This window comes from Diadema antillarum, unplaced genomic scaffold (genome assembly GCF_040938485.1).
Source record: "Diadema antillarum isolate AM-2024a unplaced genomic scaffold, OU_Dant_1.0 seq00001430_RagTag, whole genome shotgun sequence".
NCBI classification, from domain to species: domain Eukaryota; kingdom Metazoa; phylum Echinodermata; class Echinoidea; order Diadematoida; family Diadematidae; genus Diadema; species Diadema antillarum.
The window spans coordinates 102,913-120,000 of NW_027272181.1; the positions used below are offsets into that span (position 1 = coordinate 102,913).

Below are 17,088 nucleotides of genomic sequence, written 5' to 3' on the forward strand. Positions count from 1 at the left end.
GGGAAGCAACTTTGCAAATGCTCGTGAAAAAAAAAGATGATGTTTCACAAGTATCTTATTTATCTTATCTTAGTATGGAGGAGATAATGAGCAACCACTTGATTTTTTTTTATAATGTTGGTTTTAACTATTATGATTGTCTCTGGAATGATTTCTTATCCTTCAGTAAAAGATTGCCATTTGTTTTGTGTGTTTGTGTTTGTGCATGTGTGGAAAGAAGTATGATGACGGAACTTTGATGAAAATGATTAATTCTCATTCTTGCAACAGGGTTCGACATGCGTTGAAAGTTGCTCTGGCTCTGACTTTGGGAACACATTGACCTGGCAGTGTGAAGCCTGCGACCTGCATGCGTGTGGCTCCTGTGCAAATGGCAATAGGAACAACATCTGCCTCACGTGTCCGCAGGGAAAATTCATGAGGGTATGTCACTGCAGAAGAACCGCTATATCTGCAACTTCACTAGGAAAATAATATCCTAAATTATCTAGCTACCTTTTGAAGGTAGGAATGTTTTCAGTCGAGATAAGGGCCATTTAAAATTTGCTACAAGTTGAGTGAATTTTATGCAATATATCTCATTATCATCTATATGGGACGTTTTAGCGGCGCATTAAAAACGCGTATTGTAGTCCGCTCAATTTTTACCGTTCAATATCAGAGCATATTGAACGAAACGCATAGGCCAACGTATTAATTCCCCATAGGCTACCGTTGTTACTTGCTGTTCAAGATCACACCATATTCAATTCTGTCTCATCTATCGCGCGAGCGCTTGCTGAATGCGCAAACGCTTGCTACTAGTGCGCGTCATTTTGTTACAATTCACGAGCGCGCAAACATCTTGCTAGTTGTTTGTTTCATACGCAGTTTTAGGGGCTTCCCCTTTTCAGCGCTGGGATGTGACTGCCGAGTCAACTTCCAAGACGAGTAGAAGCCGGGTAATTTTGTGCAGTTTATGCTTGCTCTGCTTGATTGTATAGATGATAATAATTATATTGGATGGCCTTGATTCATGGAATACCAGGGAATATTGCACTCGTTGGGTTCAATATTGCACTCATCTTCGATTCATGCAATATTGGCCCTAACTCGTGCAATATTCCCTGGTATCCCATTCATGGCCATCCAATATAATATAAGTATTGATGGCGTATGTATATTATATAGATAGATTGAATGATAGATAAAAAGAATGATATGTGCTGTATAAATCGCAAAACTGAATTTTCAGATGTACAAGTTTCTTTTAAGTGATTGATTTATGATATTTTTCAAATCTTGTGTTCGATCAGAATTCTACCTGTGTGACCAGCTGTCAGCCAGATATGTTTCTCAGGGACGACACATGTGTGAGTGACTGCGGAACAGCAATGTACGGCCACCCAGGCATGAACACTTGCCAACGATGTGACACCAGCTGTTTGAATTGCACCTTTGACCCAAATGGTGTCAAATGCACTTCCTGTTCACCCCCAAAGGTGAGGGTCTGACAACTGCTCGGTCTCGGGAAATGGGTGGGAGTAGCCTACTTAAAAGCCCTGCGGCTGCGCCATATTTGATTGGCTTGGCTTTTTTATGTCAAGATCGCTTCTGCGTTTCTTTGAGCACAATCACAATTGAAATATAGCGCAAGCGTGATGTGAGAGGCAGTGTTAATTTGTGATAGATTTAGGCCTAGTGTCCATTCTCTCACAAATGATGATGTGCAGCAAAGAAACAAATTAACTCTGAATCATGTTGGAAGTGGGTGCCAGAAAAGAATCACATGTTAACAGGTAACATGCAAGGATCTGTCCTATTTTCTTGTGAGACAGAACATCCTGTGGGGGAAGAAAAAAAATAAAAGATCCCGAAATGGCAAAATGTCACATTTTGTATCCTTGTGTGTTCTTAATTCGCTAGATCCTGGATCCAGCAACCGGAGTGTGTGTGGAGCGCTGTTCAACCGGAGTGGCTGCCATGGTGGAGGCTGGTAGCAGTGACCTGCAACAGACAAGTCGCCTCGTTGGCGGCAGGAACCATTTGGAAGGACGTCTTGAGGTAAACCATCACTGTCCAAAGAAGTATACCCCAATGGGATCAGTGGGGTTTTACATCCATGCAAAATGAAGGTTCCACTCTGGCATAGCCCCACCCTGCCCCAGAATTGTCGTAGTTCTGATGGTTAATTACAATATGGTTAGTGGATGTAAGTTTCTGACAGATTCTGTGGCGCACAAATTGTGATCCACCTCCAATGGAGTTTAAGAGAAAAGCTTTGAAAAGGGAGATATTGACCATATTAATGTACCTGCTTCTTAATTCAGAGCAGAAATACTGTAGAAGTAGTAGCAGTAGGATTTGAAACTGTATTAAGTAAACGGTGCAGTTAAGTGCTTGTGACAAAACAGAGACTTGATTTTTTAATTGCCCTGATGGTTATCCCCCAGATCTTCCACGACAATCAGTGGGGCACCGTCTGTGCTGATCATTTTGACAAGGAAGCTGCCCAGGTGGCCTGCAGAGCACTGGGTCTCGGTGAGTAATCAAAAGACGGGTAGATGTCCATTTTGCCTCTCATATGTGGAAGTCCCACAGCAAGGCATTCTAGCAAGGTGTCAAGTTTGACCCACAGTAATACTGATTGTGGCTTGGAATGTTGCCTACTTGCATATCATTTCCTTAACAGCACAACCTTGTAATCTGTTTAAAAGTACCTGTTAATTGGTTCTTGCAGTTCACGTCAGGTCATGAGATAGAAATACCGTGTAAAGAGTTGTATGATTAAATACCAAGTCAGTTTTGCATGTTTGAACATTATTTCAGCCTAAGTTAATGTCTGCTATGTGTTCAGAACTTTTGTCATACCGTACCTACAAATGAGATGGTAAATGGTTGTGTGATTTGCATGAATAAGATTCCATGACCCCATGGTTGCACTTTGCTGTCCACGTCATCACATGAATACATGATGTCAGCTGATGTGATAATGATGCTGCTGGTGTTAGACTATAGTCGTCCTGTACTGTAAATTCAGAAAAAATTCATGGCATAAAACTTTTGCCGATTGCCTCTGGCAACAAATGCATTTGGTAGACAAAACCTTTTACTTGCCTTTTACTTTCGCAAGTCCTATCTCCTTGCAAAATTTACAAGTTTCATGCACACGAAATTTCCAGTTTTACAGAGTAACTTATGTTTTGTGCGGTTGTCCCTTTTGATGTTTGACTACATATGAATGCAGGCAACGCTACTGGAGTGTTGCGAGTAGATGCTCAACCAGGAGTAATAGTGCCAGGAGAAGGGCCTATCTGGCTTGACAACATCCTCTGTATGGGATTCGAGGCCAACTTGGAGAGCTGCCACTTCACTGGATGGGGAGAGCATAACTGCGAACACAGCCAGGATATAGGCATCCGCTGCTCAGGTATCAATCAGACACATAATTCTGGGTAATTTTTAGAAGGGAGGATACCATTTTTGGAGTTCTGATCATCTTTCAAAAGATGAGAGAAATGTTTACATTGTATAAGCCTAATTAGAATATTATTTTATTCTTTGCATGCAAATTACTTGATGTTCAGATTTCAAGTTTCTTGAGCAGAACAAAACACAGCAATGCAAAGAAAGAAAAAATACTACCATAAAAATGACTCATTTTGGAATGGTATGAATTGTTCTTCTGTTTCGATAAATTGAGTCTTGCTTTGGTTCACTGACCATTAGGACCTGGAATGCGAGAGTGCCGGGAGACATGCCCTCTGGGTTTCTACGCTAACTTGACCGACAGTTCTTGCTACCCATGCCGCACCAACTGTGACGCCTGCCAGGCTACACCGGACTACGTCTGCACTGCCTGCAGGCCGGGCACACACCGCAAGGGTGGTGACCAGTGCGTGACTGGATGCGGGGATGGTTTTTATGCCAGTGGTGGAGAATGCGTCCCATGCAGCAGTAACTGCGCAACTTGCGAAAGAGATTCCACTCACTGCACTAGTTGCGAAAGCTTCAAATTCTTGCAAGGTATGATATGTGTGCTATACTAGTTACAGATGCATGTGTGGGTTTGTTTTTTTCTCTTTTTTTTCTTGTGTATATTCAGAGCTTCAAAATCACAAAAATGAATTGTCCCATATACATTTCCATTGTGAATTTGTTAACCTTTGAATAAAGTAAGGTAACTTATCCATATTTCAAATTTATTCACACCAATGTAGAAGAGCAGCATCTATTATGTGAGACACAGTTATCATTCGGTTTTGTGCTGATGTTCTGGTCACTGTATGCAACTGAAATGTACCCCTTATTGCAGGCTGCATGCAAGGCTATCGTGTCATACATTGCTATAATTCTGTATGTGCGTCTTTGTTTTTAAATTTATCTGTTGCAGACAACACATGTGTCAGCGAATGCCGTGGTTACAGGATGAAGAACAATGCCATCCGATTGGTCGGTGGAGCCTCGCCCCTGGAAGGTCAGTTGGAAATCAGACGTGGCGACACTTACGGCTCTGTGTGCGATGACCACTGGGATCTGCCAGATGCCGATGTGGTATGCCGCCAGCTTGGGTTTGGACATGCTTTGGAGGCCAGTCTCGAGGGAAAGTAAGTGTCCATTTTGATTGGGTGGTGTAGCGATGTAACACTACCTGTCCAACGCGATGCTCTCATTTTACTGTGTTATGTCACAGATTTGCCTCTTCAGCAAGAAACAAGGGGGAAGTGGAAGATGTGCTTTGATTTTAGTCATATGGAATTAATATTAAAGGCACCTGTGCAGATTCTTCTTCGAGAATGTAATTCATCAGTCATTAGCATCTGTATTACACACACCATCTTGGTGAGTTTCAAAGCTCTTGTCTTTTCAGGGGTTCACTTTCATGTCAGAATAGATCAGCCTCTCATGCACAAGTCAGACTTTTGGAGGTTTGTTGAATGAACGAAAATCTTACTTTTCAGCATTCTTGTACCGTACTCATGGTTGTTGGTTCATCATATTTTGTGTGCATATTTATTATTGTATTCTGTACCATGCCATTCTCAATTGAGAGATAAGCAGTTACTCTCTTTTTTGTCAAGAAGTAACTGTTTGGTGTATGTAGGCATTCATGATACCATAAAGTGAAATCATTTTCTTGTTTCTGTTCTTGTTGCCTTAAATCAGATTTGCAGTGAGAAGAGATAGCATCATGCTACTGTCCAATGTGATGTGCACTGGAGACGAGTCCAACCTCTTGGAATGTAAACATAGCGAGCCAAGCGGTTTTGACTGCCACTTTTGGGAAGCTGCTGGTGAGTAATTACCCTTGCATAATTTTTTGGTGGTGTAAGTTTGTTGTCATTTTTTTTTAATAGGAAAGGGGGATGTTTTCTAATCCTTGAATCCATGTACATAGGACACTCTAGAACTGAAGACTCTGCTTTTGAAGTTTGTACCATGGATTAAAACATGAATAAGAAAGTGATATGGCAGTGTGAATATATTGTCTGAATTTTAAAGGAAATTTTCTGCTAAGTGTCTGTCATAGATCCTTTCATTACGTCTAGTTTTGCTTTCTTCTTAATCCAGGTGTGATTTGCTCAGGACCAGACACCTCGAACATGTGCATCGAAGCGTCGCAGTGCACCAACGGCAGGTATGTGGACGAGGACGGCATCAGCTGCGGAGTGTGCGACCAGAACTGTGCCACCTGCTCCCAGACCGCCACGCACTGCCTGACATGTCGTCCAGGGCTGGTGAGGAGAAGCGATTTTACCTGCGGGGAGACCTGCGAGGACGGTACCTACGCTGATGACCAGGGCATGTGCCAGAGATGCAGGTGAGTTGTTCAAAATTGAGTTGATGGCATGCCGTCATAAAAGGTGGTGCATTTTCTCCACTCTACTTCTGTGTCACTGAAGCTCCTCGTCTTCGCATAGGGGCAGGAAGTATGTCCAGGGGCCCGTTTCATAAAACTTGTCATCAGTGACAAGTTGTCATAGATGTGACAAGTTGTCATAGATGTGACAAGCTACTGAAATCCTTGCATCTGATTGGCTGAGAGCAAATTTGTCATAGAAATGTGGCAGTTGTCACTGATAACAAGTTTTATGAAACAGGCCCCAGATGAGTTGATGCCACATTTTGTGGAACTTCTCTGCACCGAAGGTAGTGCTACTGCTGGATATGTGACATTTTCCACATGTTATGAGGCATAAAGCATTGGAGTTGGAAAAGGCAGGGAAAATGTAGAGAGGAAGAGATGTGAGGTATACTTCAATTCATACTGCAAAAGGATACATATATTTACACACATGTCAGGGCATCTGTTTCATCACATGGAATATTTTCCTATGATTAAAGCATTTGTGAAATGAGATGACTGGGTAAGAAAGTCAGACAAAATGCAGCCTGATCTACTGTTACGAGAGAAGGGGATACCCAGATGAGATGACCTGTTTCAATCGTCAGAGAGGGCGTTTCATGACTGACTTACAAACTATGTGTTTCAACCCACAGTGAGCAGTGTCTTGCGTGCTCGGGAAGCGCCGTTCACTGTACCAGATGCCACCAGTCCCTGTACCTCGACACAGACACAAACACCTGCGTCTCCTCCTGCGTGGATGGACTGGCTGTGCGGGGTAGCCCAGACATCCGGCTGGTGGATGGCCAGACGCCGTATGAGGGGCGAGTTGAGGTGAGGTGGAACAGAAAAATTTGAGTTCTCACCTTTCTCTCATTACATTTTTTTAATGATAAACAATGTGAACTGTATAAATCTCCGTGCCATAGGCAATTCAGCTGTATGTTATCCCAAGCTTTTGTCATACTTCAGATGAATCATACAAGCATCCGTACATATTTTTCCCTATTAAATCTTTTAGTGGCATTTTACTGTGACTCTAAGGCTTTTCTATATTTCTAAATACTCCCATTTTTTCTGCAGATTCGTGTCAATAACGTCTGGGGCACAGTCTGCGATGATGAGTTTGACCTTGCAGACGCTCACGTGGTTTGCCAGCAGCTTAACTTCGGCCATGCCATTGAATTCCGCACCAACGCTCACTACGGGAGTGGAACCAGCATCCATCTTGACGATTTGGCATGCGTCGGTGATGAGAGTAGGCTCCTTGACTGCCCAAGAAACAGCGCCGGCATTGGAGTGCATGACTGTGGCAACCACGAGGATGTAGGTGTAGTCTGTTCTGGCCAGGATACATCGCTGAAGTGTGTGTCGACATGTGACGATGGGTGAGTGCTAATTGGCGGAATTCATCAGCTTGTGAGGAAATCTATACTTAAATCAAATTGATTTTGTAGAATTTCCTGTTTGTGTTTGTTCGCCATCTATTTCAGCAGTCAAATGATAAGCCTTCGGTATCCAATTCAACAGATTTGCAGGCATAGCCTTCGCAAATTTGACATTGATGTGATGTTTAGTGTGTCACCATTGACCATTCTCATGGGAGCTCGAGAGCATTTACATAATGTCAATTTGATGAAAATTTGAGATGTTTTCATATTGTGAAAATGTTGTGGCTGCTTTTATGCAGTGTGTGTGAAGGATGAGTTATTGCTTTCCTTGCAACCTTTTCAGAACGTGGTATCTTTTTCTTTTTCTTTCCATGCAGATATTTTGCAGGACTTAATGCCCAAAATGCTTCGGAGTGCATGATGTGCTCAGACAACTGCCTGACCTGCCGGGGTTCTGGAGACAATTGCACCAAGTGCACTGCCCCGTACTTCCTCAATGCGGGCACATGCACGACGCAATGTCCCCCAGGACAGTATGGGAACATTGACAGCCGCGAGTGCCGACCTTGCGACTCGGCCTGTGGAGAGTGCTTCAATGGCCGGGTCAACAATGTGTGCAAGTCATGCAAGGCATCTTTCTTCCTTCAAGGTATGCTGCTGACATGTTAAGAAGTCATTCTTTCTCTGTTCTTTTCTTTTCTATATACAAAACTTGCCTTTAACCAATCTTGAGCTATCAGTTCATCTGAAGTTGGATACATTTTTGGCTTGATAAGTTACATCAGTGCACTTTCAGGAGACAACTGGCAGGTTTACTTCCCAGATGATGACTCATCGACAGTGGATGAAGTGCACAACTGTGTATATGTGTTTGAGTTTGTGTGTGTGTGTGTGTGTTTGATGCATCTGTCTTTACAGGAGCTCATTGTATCAATATGATATAGAATTAACTTTGATTTAGAAAGAAAGACTAATACTAATAAGATAATGACTAAGTTACATGTTCAAAGTAAGCATTCTTCTGTCTTTCCATATCAACGCACTCTTCTTTGTCAGAACTGTCTGTATCTAGACTTGACTCAGGAATTATTTTGGTCTTTCAGATTCCACCTGTGTTTCATCCTGCTCTGATGGCTACCAGCCTCTGAGCAGCTTGCTGCAAGCGTTGGGAGAGATCAAGGCCATCCGCTTGATGGGGGGTGCCAATGAGCGAGAGGGAATCTTGCAGATTTCTCACAATGACCAGTGGGGCACCGTGTGCAACAACAACTGGGATATGGCAGACGCACACGTAAGACACTTGCCGCCATTTTGTCACATTTTGCCAGGACAAGACTGTATTGAGATATATGTTCATGCCTTGTTTATATCTGATGTATATACCTGCTTAAGGGTGATAGCTTCATTTGATCAACCCTAATAAAATAACGGAAATGATGGGTGAACATGGTAAGGATATTTTAATATTTTGTTTGCATATTCTTGGAATATATGTTTATGCGTGCCTTCTGCTGCATGCACTGTAAGAGGAATACTCTATAGACATATATTCATATATGCGTATATATGTGAGTGTGCATCATAGTTGTATTTTTACATCTGTGCATGCGTTGTGTCCATGTGTGTTTTCATGTACCTCGCTGTACACGCTAACTGAATTGGTCTGCTTTGTGTGGTGTGTTGTTGTTGCATACATTTGTATGCCTCTCTGTGGAAGCAAATTCTCAAGCACATCACTTTTTCTGATCTTCTAGGTCGTTTGCCACCAGCTGGGCCAGGGACGTGCCGTGGGGGTCCTCAACAACCGCGAGTTTACCGCCGTGTCCACCGACACACCCATCTTACTGTCCGGGGTGGACTGTAAGGGCTGGGAGTTGGGCCTGTCCCAGTGTAGGAACAGTGACTGGGGGCCTAGCATGGGATGTGGACACAGCCAAGATGTGGGTGAGTGTCTCAGCTTATGGATCTCTGCCCCACCCACCCCCCCCCCCCTCGAGTTTGAGTTACACAAACTTAGACATAAGACCATCTACAATTAAATGTGCTACATTTTAAATGAAGATCAGCTTTGATGTATGGTTCTATTTCTGCCATCAGAGTTGACACATTGGTGCCAATTTGCATTGTCAGTATTCTTCTGTTACTATATCTGGACAAAAGTGTTGTTGTTCCAACTCTGGATGTCAGGAATGAATTTCCTGACTGGATATCTTATTGTCTTGTACATAACAGGGCAGCACTTCCTGCAAGTAAATATACACATAATTGTAAATACAAACAAACAAACTAACTAGCAATCTATTTTTAAGAGCATAAGGAGAAATATTATGCAGAGAGAATTTTTTTTTTGCAAACTTTTGGCTCTGTTTATGGAAATATTTTTGGAGCTACACTGTATTTCCACATGTACAGATACATGTATATACCCCTCTTCTGCAAAATCATCAACAAGCATATTGAAATATTTCCATGAAATAGGCCCTACTTTTGCAGTATTTTTTTCTGTTAGTAAGTGTGAAGGCATATGGAATAAGAAATGTAATAATACTAAACTGTTTTTCGACACTATCAAATAATACTTAAGATGTATTTCTGTAGATTTGTGTTTTAATTGCCTTACTGGTTGTCATAGTGCCCGTTCTCCAAGATTTTTTTTTTTCAAATTGTTAGCCCATTTCTTCATCATTCTCCTTTTCAAATAAAAACTTGTCTGCAGCCATCAGATGCAGTGGAGAAAACGATCAGCAGAGGGACAGCATATGTAGACGGGTGACCCCGTCTCACTGTGACACGGTGCCGTGCAGCAGTGGAGTGGACTGCGTGTCGCTGGACGGAAACCAGTCTGTCTGCTTGGAGTGTCCACCGGGTGAAGTTGGCAATGGCACTGCATGCACAGGTGGGTAACTTCAAACTGAACTAACTGCATACGAATCTAGATACCTCTGTGGTGCCTCCTCTTTTCAATGGCCAGTACATGATTGCAAATGTGATGCAAAGTTGTCTCACTGTTTCCTGATGTGATGTTTTCTGTGCCTTCTCTGAGATTCAATGATTAGAACTTGGACGTTCCACATAGAATGTTGACTGAGTATATGTTTGTTGAGATTCATTCGAGATAACACAGGATACCTCGAGTGAATCAATCAGTTACATCTATAGAATATTTGATGTTGTGTATAGTTTGTGCTGTCATCTGCCCTGTTCCAGTAATGAGTTTGTTGTTGGTATTAAAAGTGCAAGTTTTCTCATCCATACCAAGCAAGTATGGCAAATCTAAACAATTTAGAGAATGTTTTAGGTTCAAGGATATCAATTTATGTTTAAAGAAAGAACAAGAAATCAGCTATAAATCAAGAAATCATGTGACTTTATCGATTTTCAAATTGCCAGTAATGTACTTGCATTTTCAGATATGTTAGATGAAGCATTTAACAATCATGTATAATCAGAATGTTTCATCTTCCATAATGTTTTTTTTTTTCCTCACAGTTGTGGCAAACACCCTGCCTTCCTTCCAAGAAGTCCCGCGCAACAGGACACTCCGCATTGGACTGCCTGCCATGTTCCGCTGCAAGGCGCAGGGAGTACCCACGCCAAGAGTGACGGCCAGCAGCTGGCTGAAGGACGGTCAGCCGCTCACCCAGGAGGATCTGGACAGCCGCCGCGTGCGCATCTATTCCTCGAGTGGCACCCTGCAGCTGGTGCGCACACGCAGGGAGGACACAGGCAACTACACGTGCGTGATCAGCAACACTCAGGGCAGCAACAGCTCCAGTGCCTTCCTCGTAGTTGAAGGTATGTCCACTAGAGCCCACTTCCTTCAACTGATTGGGATATGTCATACCATGTATGTGTTGCGCGCATGCGCACGATGCCTGGATACGAACATGGCGGTCCACAGCTGACGGTACAATAAATCACAGCAAGGTCCGTGAACCTACACGATAACTCAATCCTGTACTTTGGTGAGCTGTATTTGAGTGAACCATCTCGCACAACAGGATAGACATTGCAAAGCCGACCCATGGTGTGACTGATTGATCAAGATAATTTGTCATCATTATGATTAGTCAATAGTGAATAGTGTTTTAAGCATATATGCAGATGTCATGAAGTTCATTGTCAAATTTTGGGACACTCAGTTATACCTGTAGTGGAATTGTGATGTAGGTAATGATGCTTTGATTTATGTGAATGAGTGACTTTGTGTTCTCTTATACATAAAGCTGTGCTTTTTCATTACAAACCAGCCATATAGCAGTATAACAAGATTTTGCAGTGTGATGTTAGGAGAGATATGCCATTTATTTCAGTTGTTGCTAAATTTGATAAGCAGTGTGCCTGTCGAAGAGTACGGTAGAACAAAGTGAGACACAAACACTTGCAGAACTATGAATTTCATATCCGCGCTCTTGTTACATTCCACAGAACCCCCACATATTCTTGCCGTGCAGTCAGAGGAGCGTGTGCTGGGCGAGACGGCCGTGCTGCAGTGCAGCGTGACCGGGATGCCTGCTTCTACGGTCACCTGGCAGCGTGGCGGGAGGCCGTTGCTGGGAGACCGCTTCCAGAACTGCGGTGGTAACGGCACTCTGCTCATCTCGGGCGTCACTCACAACGATGCGGGGAGTTACAAGTGTTCGGCAGTCAACGAGCTTGGCGAGGACTTCTCTGTCGTCTCCCTGACTGTCCATGGTAAGATGACGCCAAACTATACCAGTGGTTTTCTGTTCCATTGTACTCACTACAACCATAATGATAAGCAATTTTATTACTATAGTATGTAAACGTATGTTCTCATTCTCAATATTTTTCGCTATTTCGAGCTCACAGATATCTATTCATTGCATTCATGATTGTCTTGCGTAGTCATACTGCATCAGTATTTCCATCTATATGTATATCATGTCTATGTGTGTATGAGAGAGAGAGAGAGAGAGAAAGAGAGAGAGAGAGAGAGAGAAAAAAAAGGTGAATCACAGACATATGATATGATGATGATTTGCCTGTGTCTTTTGATGTAGAACCGCCAACATTCCAACTGTATCCGAAGGAGCTTCATGTGCGAGAGGGGTCCAGTGCCGAGTTAGGGTGTGCAGCCTCGGGCGTTCCCCAACCTGCCTTGACATGGAAGAAAGATGGTGAACAGATCTCTTACCACACAGGAAGGTGAGTGTGCTAATGTTGTCTCTCTCACAAATTGGTAATAGAGACTTGATAAAGACTACACAAGCCAATACTGGTCCTGTGCATGCATCATATTTTATGAAAAGTGAGTGACCAAAAATAAGACTGTGGAAAAAAAATGAGTAATTGTGAAAGGCTGAGCACAACCAGATGAGACATGTGAGAATTTAATACTATTAACATGTGAGCTATCACCCAACAAAGAGCTCAGAGTTTATCACTTTTTGATTATACACCAAGACTATAATTGTGCAATTTTCTACAAATTCATAAGAAGGAACTGATATTTTTTTCTGTGTTATGCCTTGTCTTTGTCATACTGATAAGTGCATTTTCACCTGACTGTTAGTTCTTTGTGAGTAGTGAGGAAAGAAATGAGAATATCATGCAAGCCAAAATCATTACAAAGTCCGTCTCATTCATTCTTTCTCATCAGAGTGGTTGCCCGTAGTGACGGAACTTTGCTCATCATCAATGTGCAGCAAGAGGATATGGGAGAGTATGCCTGCATCGCTACCAATGAGGTTCAAACCTCCTTCAGAGCTGCCAAGTTGTTGGTCTTTGGTGAGTAGTTCCTTCCCTCCTCATCCCTCTCAGTACCCGCCATATGTCACTTCAGGTGGGCAGTGTCTCAGGATAATCCTTCATCTGTTCCTCCTGTAGTGTATCCATCCTAGATAGCTATAGGGTACTCAATTTTAGCAAATTTTGTGGATTGACATAATTGTTGTTGCTATGTGACCCTGTCATATGAGAACAAATTTTTCTCTATGTTATAGTTAATCTTATTTTTGCTATGCTGAATCAAATTTGTTTTGCGTTTACCCATGTACATGTTCAATGTTTGAAATACTGAATAAGATTATAATGATAATTATAATAACAATGCTCATTCAAAGTTCAGGGGATGTGGAAAATTGCTGATGTTGCTGTTCTCTAGAAATTATATGATAATTGCTGTAATTTCTACAGGGAAAACAAGAAATGTCTGAAGGTTGCCGGAACAATGGAGACCAGTAGGGCCATTTCGAACATTTTGACCAGCAGCGGTTTTTGTTTTGTTTTGTTTTGTTTTGTTTTTTGTCTTGAGAGCCCGTTACAATTCTGGCTTTTAGTATTGCCAGTGTCTTTTGTGGTAGTCTTATTTTTCCCAAGAAATTTGAAATGATCTTTGATTAATCTGGCATGTGAAGTATGGATTTGTCAGACTGTGATAACCAATTTGATGAAAAGACCTTGTTGTCTAGATGATGATGATGGACTTTGTTTCTGTTTTGCATGTGCACCATTCAGGTCCACCCCAAATCACCGAGTCCCCTAGCAACCAGACCATGGTAACAGGTGAGACCCTTCGGCTGCCCTGCAAGGTGATCGGGACCAACAATCCGGTCGTCACATGGACGCACAACCAAGACCCAGTTTCAGAAGACAAGCGGCACACGCTGAGCGACGGCATGCTGACGGTAACGAATGTTGACCCCACTGACGCAGGACTGTATATCTGCACGGCGACCAACAGCGAGGGCAGTGTGAATGACAGCGCTTACGTGTCAGTTACAGGTTAGTAAATGTGGTTGTCAGATAGATGTAATTTGCTTGTCAGATAGATGCAACTTCTCTTTTTTTCCAGCGTTTGGTAGTTATTTCTTATCATCTGAGTTTCTTAGGCACACTGTGACTAGATAGTGAAAAATTAGATAGCTGGAAACAAAGTTTGTTTGATGTCAAAGATGTTCCAATCTAAACAGAGCAGCCAGCTGCTTGGAATCATCCTTGGGGATCCTGGAAATGATATAGCTTTGTTGTAACTTTGAAGGATAACCCACCCACTCTGCATGTCTCAGAACTTGGTTCTGGCCTGGAATGCACTAATCCATCATGGAAAATACCAGTAGATATTTCAAGCATATGAAAAAAAAAATTATGCATTTTTTTAACTCATTGTCCAGCCACTTGGCAGGTGGCTATAAGTATTGCTACCTTGCTGTGAAATTAATTACCATGTAAGATTCAGATTTGTATAGGAGTATGGAAAACATGTAGAAAAGATACTTTATTTCATCTATGCTAATTCTGACAATTTCATGCATTCACTTTCCATAATGCGCATCAAACTAGTGTTATTCCTTGAAAGTGATGCAATTCAAACTTCAGATTCATCCCATTCTTCTGTTCATATGGTTTCTTATTACTTCACACATTGATTTTTTTTTTTTTCAAATTGAAATCGAGAGCTACCTGTTCATGTTGTATGCACCCAGAGATCTCACTTGACACTTTCCCAATGTGCTTTCTATAGGTCCTGTGGTGCACGGCCGGAACAAGCGCGTAGGCATGGCAGCCCTTGTGGTCCCAATCTTCATAGTCTTCATCATCCTTGCCATCATCCTGGCTGTTTGGATCAAACGTCGGAGGAGCCAGGGCTCCAAGGAGGTGATGGCCAATGCCATTTTCAAGGGGAACAGTTCGTCCCACACCATCAGATTCACGCACGGTAGCCCCTACCGCAAATTTGATGACACGGACTTTGAGAAAAGCGAAGAGATGGAGAGCGAGCACGGTGCAGAGAAGGGAAAGGGCTGGGGTAAATTAAGAGTATCACCAAAGAAAGGAATGTTACTAGAAGAGGAAGAAGATGACAAATTATAATGTTGGTGTTTCGCATCCCTCGGTTGTTGGATTTTTTTTAGGCAGATACTGAAGATAGTTAGCCTATAGTCACGGTGCTGGTGTGTGGCTCTCCTACGCTAAATCTCGTTTGACCCATGTGATGGGGACCTACTCACTGAACAACCAGTGAGCTGCTTATGGGAGCGCCTTTGTCTCACATTCTTTGGACCCAAATGCCACGGAACGTGCAATCACGGTGAGGCAGCTAAGGTGGTGACCTACGTTCACAGACATTGACCAAAGAGTGTAGGGGCAACTGCCAATATGGAATCGATTCAAGCACGAATGGCCAAGCCTTTGCCGTACCAGAGCCTCTCCCGTTGGCGTGGACGAATGTAAATATATCCGTGGAGGCACTGCAGAAGAGAAAGAGGACTAAATGGCAGGGAAAATGTGGACAGCACAGACTACAGGCAAGAGAATTGTGCACTCAAGTGGGTGCTAAGAAATAACGGACAAGAGCACCATGAATGATGGCAAGATGCAGTTTAAAAAAAAAGAAAAAAGTATGGATTGAGTTTGAGCAAATATGTGCTCCTTATGTGACATGAACTGAAATGAGCAGCTCTTTGATGCAGAGCATAGCGTGTACAGAACAAAGATTGTTAGATAGGTATTTATACAGAGCACATCAAATGCTGAGAAGACAATGCAGTAAATGATTAAGCATTTCGTGCAGTATTAAAAAACGTTTAGTTGCAGCAGCACTACAAACTGTCTGTACAGAAGATTTTGTGTACATACGTATAGATATATATTATTGTTTATTTTTCTTTTGTAATTATGATTTCATCAGAATTATTGAAGCTGTCACTCTCTTGTGAAACAAGAGACTTGGGGTTCTGTGTTTTTTTATAAGCAACAAAACTCTTATATTCTGTGCCGTAGCATAACATACATCATTATTTTTCCTGTTAAGTGCCTACATATGGAGCAATACCATATGAGTTTGAGCATACAGAAAGGTGCTAACCTTCCTCCTGAAATTGGGGTATATGTAGGTCCTATGTAATGAACTTTAAACATTAATGATTTGTGTGTTTATGTTAAAGTGTTTGCTAAATGTTATTCCCTCTTGATACGATTGAATCCTCATTACACAAGCATTTGATTTTTTTCCCCTAAAAGATGTCTACAATGATCATGTATATGATTTTTTTTTTCTGATTTTGCTCTATGTAGCTTCATATTGGACATAACAGTGACCCATGCTTGCAGAACGTATTTAGCAGCCATTTGAGCTCATTCAATCCATTATTCTTTGGTTATTAGGAGACATAATGAGTTAAAACTTACCCGTGGCCACTTGGTAGTCCCACGTACATATCAATGTGATCATGTCAAAAAAGCAACAACAAAAGAACTATCCCAAAGTCATCATAAGAGATCGAGATGCGAGGGAGCAATCTCAAGTCAAATTCGTTCTGAATAAAATTTCTACTTAGTTGATGTACCTCAAGAATGATCCAACTACACAACAATCCAGGCACTAAACAGCTTCTCATGTGAAGAAAGAGAAGGTGAAGAAAACAGCTTGAGTGTTTTTAGATGCCACTCTACTAGATAAGCATAATCTGTTTCGTCATGTAAATGCATTGCCAGTATTATGCCTTTCATGTGGAATTTTGTTGTGTTATGTGTGTTGGATGGGTGTGCTTGTAGGTGTGTCAATCATGAATACCTGAAGATACATTTGAAGATATCTCTACGTGTCGTGCACCTGGAGAAACCCTGTGGAACAGCTGCACATCATGGTGTGTTTGTGTGCGTGCATCGTGTTGGTTTGTCTTTTGTGTGTGCCTGTGTACTAGTGTGAACGCACTCTCTGCTAGAAGATCTTCCACACACCTTGAGAGCAAATTAGCAATATTCAATCCCCACTGCTAGTGTCTGAATCTACTGTAAAACGAGGAATGTTCGCGTGCATTTTAATTTCGCAAATCTCGCGAGAGCCAAGATTCATGAAATTAAGATGCATGTAAAAGTTTTTGTCTGCACTATACGCATTGAATTTTG

General features: G+C 42.1%; 1 protein-coding gene across 1 annotated transcript in view; it reads left to right on the forward strand.

Moving 5' to 3' along the window:
• The window catches only part of LOC139709379 (antigen WC1.1-like), a 46,611-nt gene extending 31,560 nt beyond the window's left edge, over positions 1-15,051 (forward strand). Inside the window, exons 9-29 of the mRNA XM_071621341.1 lie at positions 271-423; positions 1,296-1,481; positions 1,906-2,043; positions 2,433-2,520; positions 3,227-3,409; positions 3,709-4,005; positions 4,373-4,586; positions 5,146-5,273; positions 5,551-5,800; positions 6,481-6,658; positions 6,908-7,212; positions 7,593-7,864; positions 8,319-8,506; positions 8,970-9,159; positions 9,932-10,111; positions 10,705-11,010; positions 11,644-11,910; positions 12,240-12,384; positions 12,839-12,966; positions 13,696-13,962; positions 14,702-15,051. Of these exons, the coding sequence (XP_071477442.1) occupies positions 271-423; positions 1,296-1,481; positions 1,906-2,043; positions 2,433-2,520; positions 3,227-3,409; positions 3,709-4,005; positions 4,373-4,586; positions 5,146-5,273; positions 5,551-5,800; positions 6,481-6,658; positions 6,908-7,212; positions 7,593-7,864; positions 8,319-8,506; positions 8,970-9,159; positions 9,932-10,111; positions 10,705-11,010; positions 11,644-11,910; positions 12,240-12,384; positions 12,839-12,966; positions 13,696-13,962; positions 14,702-15,051 (4,413 nt within the window). The remainder of the gene's footprint in view (positions 1-270; positions 424-1,295; positions 1,482-1,905; positions 2,044-2,432; positions 2,521-3,226; positions 3,410-3,708; positions 4,006-4,372; positions 4,587-5,145; positions 5,274-5,550; positions 5,801-6,480; positions 6,659-6,907; positions 7,213-7,592; positions 7,865-8,318; positions 8,507-8,969; positions 9,160-9,931; positions 10,112-10,704; positions 11,011-11,643; positions 11,911-12,239; positions 12,385-12,838; positions 12,967-13,695; positions 13,963-14,701) is intronic.
• Positions 15,052-17,088: the final 2,037 nt, after the last annotated feature.